At 41.3% G+C, this 8,430-nt stretch overlaps 1 protein-coding gene across 1 annotated transcript; it reads left to right on the top strand.

Moving 5' to 3' along the window:
• The first annotated feature begins 1,595 nt into the window (after nucleotides 1-1,595).
• PPIF (peptidylprolyl isomerase F) lies at nucleotides 1,596-7,713 on the top strand. Its single transcript, XM_008642821.2, has 5 exons — nucleotides 1,596-1,705; nucleotides 2,477-2,565; nucleotides 4,777-4,873; nucleotides 5,619-5,694; nucleotides 6,085-7,713. Exons 2-5 carry the CDS (start codon nucleotides 2,557-2,559, stop codon nucleotides 6,218-6,220), a joined length of 318 nt encoding a protein of 105 aa, XP_008641043.1. The 5' UTR covers nucleotides 1,596-1,705; nucleotides 2,477-2,556; the 3' UTR covers nucleotides 6,221-7,713.
• The last annotated feature ends 717 nt before the right edge of the window (nucleotides 7,714-8,430 follow it).

The following is an 8,430-nucleotide window of genomic DNA, read 5'->3' as shown; positions in this document are numbered from 1 at the left end:
GGGAGGGCAGGGTCCTGCTGTGGTTGAGAGCCTCGAAGGAAGGTCACTTGCGTAGTGTGTAAGCAGAAATAATGAAGGAGAATAAATTTACTGCTGTCGTGTACCGCTGCCTTGAGACGAGCGAGCGAGGTCCCAGCGGCACTGGGGTCCCTCGCCTTCCCGCCGGCGGCTGCTGCTCTTGGGGCAGCCGGCCCGTGGAGCCCTCCCACCGCGCCTCCGGCTTCATCCAGTGTTTTGCTGGGCGCTCGTTGTGTGATTGTTGGGTGTCAGTCCCGCTCCACGTGCGGCGAAGGGCACCTCTCTGCTCGGACGGGTAGCACGCTCAAGAGCCGGGTACCAGCTGGCTCCATCCTTTAAAATCCCGTCTCTGAAATACTCGGCCGTGTAAAGAAAGCCTGAACAGGAAAACTTCTGTAATCTCCACTCTTAAAAAGAAGGCGCTGTGAGCACCGTGTACCACGTTGTGTACATGTGTCCTTAGGGCCGGCATGTGCCTCATATAGATGCGCTGAAAGAGGGAGGGCTGTGCTCCAGAACCACGCACTGGAGAGGTAATGAAGCTCTTAGGAATTCTGCCTGCTGAGGGAAGTCAGTGTGACCTGCTGCCTCCAGCACCCACTTTGGGTCTGTATTTGTAGAATTTGGTTTTTTAAATGTAGTTCATAAGAGTTCTTTCTAAAAGAGGCTCCTTTGATACTAGAGCCCAGTATATTTTTATTCATTGAAAGTGTCAGCATATTAATCAATTGGACTCTTCCAGCTCTTGTGCTCTCAGGAGGTAGCATTTCAGGGAGTCATAGGTAAAAGTATTACTGTGCAAGTTCCTTATTAATTAATGAAAAATCTGAATGGTGTTATTAAAAAAAAATAGCATTAATGTTGCTGGATTTCTTGTGGTAGCATTTAATTTCTGTGCTACAGTTTTTTAGTGTGCCCAGTTTATAGAAAATCTGAGTGCGTTGCAGCATTGCCTTGAATATTTGGCTAGGCTGTGGTGATATTCAGCTGCAAGTTATAGCCATCTGAGGAGAGTAGCCTAGGGAATGGACATTAAATTCTTGCTGCAGCCATGCTGTTTCTAGGTGTCTGCTCCTGGCCACTGTCAGGATGTCCAACTAGGTAAAACTTCGGTCTGGCTGCTTTGGCTGCTTTTGTGGCCCTTTTAAGATTAGTAGAAGGATGCACATTAATCAAAATCAGAAGTTTTCACTGGTTGCAAATGTGTGTGTAACATCACAGTTGATGTTGATATACAATTTCTGTTCTCCTTTTTCCTTTGCCTTTTCTGTTGTTTTCAACAGCTGGTTCTGTGCAGGGGGCAAGGGAAGACTGGTCTCTCTAGTTGTATCCAAACTCACTTTGATCCTTGGGGTCCATAGTGAAGATTCTTCTTAGTTACTGCTCAGTTATGTGTTGATCAATGAAATCATTAGACACTGCTCAAGCCACTCTTTGTTAACTGGCTAAAAGTTGCATTGAGGGGATGTTTTTAATTGTGGGCCAAATGCTTGGAAAGTTTTGAGGTATTCTTGGAATTTTGGATGGTTTGTGATTTCAGATAACTTACCACTTTGGGAGGAGGGTGCAGTTGTACCAGTTTCCCATGTAAATGTTTTTCTGTGTACGTATGAAAATGCTGACTTATGAATTTGTTGGTTTATTTTTCTTTAACAGCTGAAAGCTGACGTGGTCCCAAAGACAGCAGGTAAGGCAGCATCTTCAGAATTTTGTACATAAATATTTAAGTTTTAGATTGTGATTTGCAGAAATAAGAATGTTTTTTACCCTTTGCAACTACTTTTTCATGTTCCATTCCCCTTTTGTTATATGAAGAAACATGACAGGAAGTGCTAGTGAGGAGATGGAATTTGTTATTTTTCCAAATAACAAATTTTCATTTTGCAATTTGCGTTAGTTTCATTTTGCAATTTGCACTAAGATAGTACAGTTCATATATTGGGTTAACAGTGGTGAATAAATATGTTTAAAACCACACTAGCTAGCATTAAAATCAAACCCCTGAGCAAATGGGGAAGGACAAATCAAAGGGGCAGTCTTTAATCTTAGAGTTTCCAAAGAGCATATGGGGTTTTATTTTACTGGTCGCCGGCTGATTAGTGCATTCATTTTAGAAAGTTCTTGTGGTTTATCTTTTGTTTCCTTCCTCCTCTGCGTGTTTAGTGGTTCTGAAAAAACCTTGTACTTTTTAGTTCCTAGTAGACAAATATCCTTAAAAAAAAAAAAGACATCATCCTCACAAGTGCTATAAAGAACAGAGGCAAAAAAGTCAGAAAATGAAACCTGTGACTGCAGGCAAAGGTGGGAGAATATGGAAGTAACTAATAGATTGATAATACTTTAAAGATACAATAATGTTTTTGAAGTGTATAATCTTGCAACATGGTTAATCTAGTTGTGTTTGATCGTATTGCCACATATGATACGGAAGATAATACTTTATGCTTTGTTTCCACAGAAAACTTTAGAGCTCTTTGTACTGGTGAAAAAGGATTTGGGTATAAAGGATCCACTTTTCACAGAGTGATTCCTTCATTTATGTGCCAGGTAATGGGGTTTTTTTTTTAAATTTTATTATTAAATCTATTTTTAAATTATTTACATGTTTTTAAAAACAGATTAGTAGTAACATTTGAAATGGCTCCACTCTAACCTTTGATAAGGACACAACGAAGTGACAGCATGACTTGTATTTCTGATCCTTTTGCAATGGCTGTTGCTTAGCTCATCTTTTGTACAAATAAACATAAGTTATGTGTAGGTGGTCAAAACAAGCCTGGCTGAAGGCTTTCTGCTGTAGTACAGCAGTGTACTTTAGTGTGGGACATAGCTGACAAAATGACACTTGCTTGGGAGAAGCAGTTGTGGGTAGAATGACAATCAGCTTACAACATGTTCTAAGTGAGCTAAGCAAACAACGTGTCCATTCCTTATTCCTAGTAGAATAATCTGCTCACAATAGACAATGTGTTTTAATTTTTTTTTTAAACGCTTCCCTAATATGGGGGGGACGAGGAAACCAAAAGGGTTGTTTGGGGTTGATTTTTGGGATGACGCACCTGAGATGGATTTTGTTTTGGTGTAAAGAATGAATCTTTTGAAATTCTGGGTAAGAATCCATGCATATTAACATGTTTTTTTCTTAAACAGCAGCATTTAAAATAACAACAATAAACCTTTTTGAAAGCCTCTTTTTCTGCTGTGCTTGGCAGATGAGCAGGGTGCAGCTGCTGTAGTGCACTGGATTCCTGGTGGTCCTCTCTTACCTTAAAAAAGGCTTCATTTAAACAGCATTGCATTGTTGAATGGCTTTGTAAAAAAATCTGAAAAAATTTTAAGAAAGTTCGAAGGTTATAAGTAAGCATGCTTTATTTATTAATGATGACTGTGATGGTCTCCCATCCTCAATTATTTTTTTAAGCAAAAAACATCTGTTGGAACAAGAGGCCCTAGTTGTATGACCTGTGTCTAAGGAGGAAAAGAGGACAGGTGTGCTGTAAAGGACCTATTTTCATGCCTTTTAAATGCAAGCTAAGGTTTTGTGATACTGACTGGAGGGATAGAGTTTAGAAGTCTTTTCTGGGATCAGAAATACATAAATATAAAAAAATAGAAATCCTACTTTGAATGCTGTCATGAATTTGTGATGTTCCATGTAAGTTTGTTCTCCTTGCCCTCCCTGCTTTGTCCCCTCAAATGGACTGGAAAGCAAGGTACTAGATGGTTGACTCTGTGGTATGGTGAGATAATGAATTGATGTTTAGGAATTACTTGGAGGTCATTCCTGAAGTGGAAGTACTGTCATAAGTTTCAGCAATTTTCAAGTGAGAGAAAACACCAGTGGCTTCTGCACTTGCTGGATGGAGTGATTCAGGCCGTTGGTATGGCCTAATTGAAGGCCATCATATCCGGGACTTCGCAATTCCATGTCTCCACATGGCATGCAGCATGTAGAGCATAGTTCTGGGGCTGCGTAGGAGTAGCTGTGACACCACCTGTAGCAGATTACTCAGGGTGAAGAGGGGAAGCTGAAGGTCACATGCACGTAGGAAGGTGATACTGCATGTGACCTTCATACCTGTTGGGTGTGAGTTCTCTCCGGCTCGGGTGGTGTCACTCCTGCAGAGGAGATGGCAGGTGGCTGGAAGCAGTGGTTAGGAGCCAGCTTCACGAGTCACCGTGGCTGCATTTTTTGTTTGAACCATTTTTTTGTGTTTAACCTGAGACAGGTGGTCACATCTCTTCTGGCAGGCAGTATGTAATCACCTAACATAAGCTTAACATAGCTCTGGTGTAACAAACAACAAAACCTAGAAATAGCAAAGGGTGTTAATGGGGATCCTGACAGGGTTTATACTTGTTGGAAGAAAGGAGGGGGGAAAAAAGAGTTGAGGGGTCTTGCCTATGGTAATGAACTTAGGTGATTTCATTTTGAGGCCTTTGAGGTGTTTCTTAAAATGTCTGCTATTTGTTGTATCACATTTGGGAGAAATGCTGGTAACACAGAGAGGTATTTGTTGTAGTTATGGATGACAGAGTATCAGCAATATCTGGAGCAGAAATTTACTTTTAGCCTGACTGTACCTTCATCTAGTTATATGGTTTTAAATTGAGTGGCCATGCTATCCTTAACCTGAAGAAAATTTGTTGATGTTGTCACTTTTAAATTAGGGCAAGTGTGTATATTTGCAATAGCATCACTTCTGATATGAAATAGTCCATGTGTGCTAGTAGAGTTAATACCCATTTCTGTTTCAGGGTGGTGACTTTACAAATCATAATGGAACTGGTGGAAAATCCATTTATGGCAGTAGATTTCCAGATGAAAATTTCATACTTAAGCACGTAGGACCTGGTAAATAAACATGTTCTTTTAACCTTCTGATGACTGTAACCTATAATGAAGCATTGTTTATGAAGATGTGTTTTAAAAAAAAAATACGGTTTTTTAGGTTTGCGGGTCTCTTGGTAATGACGGAAGTATCAAAGAAATTTAACAATGTGTTGTCCCTGGCATGTGTTTATTTGTGTGGACTCCTTTGCAAATATATGTCAGCCTGTAAGGGGCTTAAAAATTCTCCAAAGGTGAAATTACTGCTTTTATTTTCCTCTTTTGTAAGTCATAGACTTCAATTCTTACTTAGATGATTACTGCTGAAGTAAAATAAAGTGATCTGGGGTTTCTTATTTACTAGGTAACACAGGTATGTCCTTTTAAGCTCAGATTAAAGCCAGAAAAAGCAAAGGCCAGGCCATACAGAAGAATATTGGAATGAATTCTATAGTGTCTCTGTTTTTGCATTGTTACTTTCTCATCCCAGGAGACTGCTGCTGTTGAGCCGCAGGAGAGGTTTGCTGGTGTTAATTGTTTTCAGGGTGTGTACAGATAATTACATTACTAACACTGTTGCCATGGAACCAATGGAGGCTGGGCAGGAGGGAATAGTCACAGGCAAGAAGTTGCCATTAGAAATTATTTGGAGATACTGTGAGATCATCACATCTTCTGTCTGTTGATCTTCAGTCTAAATGTGCAGAGAAAAATTGTCTTCTCTGCATACTTGTTACACCAATCTAACGAGCAGCTGCTGCTTTTCCAGGTGTTCTTTCAATGGCCAATGCAGGACCCAACACAAACGGATCCCAGTTCTTCATTTGCACTGCAAAAACTGACTGGTAGGTTCTCAGCCCTGCAGATTAACTTCATCAATTGATGCCTGAATTTGAAGGGTTTGGGGTTTTCTTAGGGTTTTTTGTGTTGCTTGTGGGTTGATAGGGGTTTTTTTTTGGTTGGTTGGTTGTTTCTTTGTTTTTATGTTATTTCCAAATTACTTGATTCCAATGGAAAATAAATTGGTTTTGCTACTTGAGGAAGGGCTGTAACAGCAACAAGGCTGCTATCCCTCAGAATGTTTTTAAGGTCCAGGGCTAGAAGTATTTCATGTCACTTGAAGGGCAATTGTGCCTTTGCTGTAGAGTTGGTCAGCAGGTGAGAGCTATGAAGATTTGCTAACACTGTCTTTATGTTGTTTTAAGTAAAACTGCCTTTGTGTATTTGCTTTACAGGCTAGATGGAAAGCATGTTGTTTTTGGGCACGTAAAGGAAGGAATGGATGTTGTGAAAAAAATCGAGAGCTTTGGTTCCAAGAGTGGAAAGCCCTCCAAAAAGATTGTCATTACTGACTGCGGCCAGCTGTCCTAACCTTTTGCCCTACCTTTCTTGACAACTTTGATGCTGTGAAAAATGAATCATAAAAACACCCAAACATTTCTTATCCCACGAGTAGCACCTATGGAACCATGTTTTTTATTTAACTTGGTCCAGCTTTTATACTTTTATTGAATAGTATTGATTAAAACCATAAAATAATAGCTGAAGCATGTTGTAACTGCACTACCACGGTAGTCACACTGGTTTGGTAGAGTCCCCTTGTATTTTGCAAGAAGTGCTAAGGTCACCCAGGGCGTATCTGACTGCAGTGTTGATATTGTCCTTAGTATTTGGATGTTTCAGGTGTTAGAATGGGTGCTGGAGTTGACAGCATGGGTTCTGCAGTTGGGGGTTAGGTATAAACTGAGAAATGTTGTGTTGCCTTTGGTACTAATAAATGCTTATTCTGTTGTTTGTCTCATCACTGAAGCAGTACTACTGACCAGTGCTCTCAAGGCTGTCTGCAACAACACTGGCATTTTCTTCGTGTCTCAGGTTAAAGTCTATCCAATAGATTTAATGAGCGACTGGGTTTTTTAAAAATTAGTTCTGGTTTAATCTTTTTTCTGCTACATCTTTTTTCTATGTCAGACTGCTTTATAAAAATGTACCTTACCTGCTTCAGTGGAGCAATTTGACTTTTGGGTTAAGTAAATTGCTTTAGGTTGAGTTAGGCTACTACTGAAGCTCTACCTGGCAATAAGACCCCAGCTCAATCGAGCCAAAGCATCTCAGGACTTTTTTATTACGGAACTGTGAACCTGAAGCGTGCTTCTGCTCTGGGTTCTGGTTCTGTGAGGAATACAGCTCAGCTCTCAATATATGGCCTATTTTTGCACTTTGAGAATGTAATCAGTAATAGTGAGCTTGCTTGAGTGAGAAATACATTTGATTGCCTTTTTGTCATGTTGATCCTGTGAAGTCAGCCCACCTTGGGTATTAGCTTATGATTTCTTCTTATGCATCATCATTATAAGTTAGAATTGGTCACCACAGAATCACATAGCCTAACCAGCACAGCAAAACTCTTATTGTTGGGGTTTGTGCATGAGAAGGAAAGAATTCAGGTGATCAGCTGAAGACATTTCATTTGTATGAAGCAGTATGTGTGTTCTATGTGGCATGCTTGAGCAGCAACAAATGTTGGAACCTCACACCATCACCTTTGGAATCACTAAGGCTGTAAAGTATCAATGATTGTAGGAAAAAGCACATGATTGTTTTGTACAATAATCTTGTTACCGAAGAGAAAAAATACGATGGCTTTCTTCAAATGTGAATTTATTTTCATTGCAGGATGATAATATGTGGGTTTAAAACTATTTTGTACTGGATTTTTTTACGCTGAGGGCTGCACTCATGTGCAAGGTAATATTTGGGATGTAATTTTGCAAAAAAATGGAATTGAAAAGCTTTTTGTTCTTTCCACTGTAGCTGTTTCATCTTTGTACTTTTTAAATATTAAACTTCGTTGGTTTGGCTTATTTCAGTTGGATACAATAATGATTTTTTGTGCATTCTCTTAATTTGTATGTGAAAATTAATTAAATACACTTACACCACAAAAAAAACCATAGTCTGTTCCTTTTTTGAAAGCAAGAATATGAGAAGCTGAAACGTCTTGGACATACCTGGGCTGCTCTATGCTGTCAACTTTGTGGTAGGTCTGATCTGCTGGTATTGAGAAGCCCTGCTGTCATTCAGGTACAGCCAGCAAGGGAGGGGTTGATCATGCATTGCTTTGCCTCTCACTGCTGAGCTTAAGTATCTGTCCTACCTGGTCACAGCGTTCAGTGTCCCCCTCCATCCCTATCTGTCCCTTTCTGGGCTGGTCACAGCACTCGGTGTCCCGCCCAGTCCCTGTCCAGCCCGGTGACAGCACTTGGTGTCCCTGTCCAGCCCAGTCAGAGCGCTCGGTGTCCTGCTCTGTCCATGTCCGGCCCGGTGACAGCACTCGGTGTCCCTGTCCAGCCCGGTCAGAGCACCCGGTGACAGCGCTCGGTGTCCCGCTCGGTCCCTGTCTGTCCCGGTCCGGCCCGGTGACAGCGCTCGGTGTCCCTGTCCAGCCCGGTCAGAGCACCCGGTGACAGCGCTCGGTGTCCCGCTCGGTCCCTGTCTGTCCCGGTCAGAGCACCCGGTGACAGCGCTCGGTGTCCCGCTCGGTCCCTGTCTGTCCCGGTCAGGGCACCCGGTGAAAGCGC

Source organism: Corvus brachyrhynchos, unplaced genomic scaffold (genome assembly GCF_000691975.1).
Source record: "Corvus brachyrhynchos isolate BGI_N302 unplaced genomic scaffold, ASM69197v1 scaffold279, whole genome shotgun sequence".
NCBI classification, from domain to species: domain Eukaryota; kingdom Metazoa; phylum Chordata; class Aves; order Passeriformes; family Corvidae; genus Corvus; species Corvus brachyrhynchos.
This window is presented reverse-complemented; position numbering and strand designations above follow the sequence as displayed.

Coding starts and splice junctions, on each gene's coding strand:
- PPIF (XM_008642821.2), top strand. Junction 4,874..5,618: donor ACTTAAGCACGTAGGACCTG/GTAAATAAACAT, acceptor CTGCTTTTCCAG/GTGTTCTTTCAATGGCCAAT. Junction 5,695..6,084: donor TGCACTGCAAAAACTGACTG/GTAGGTTCTCAG, acceptor TTTGCTTTACAG/GCTAGATGGAAAGCATGTTG.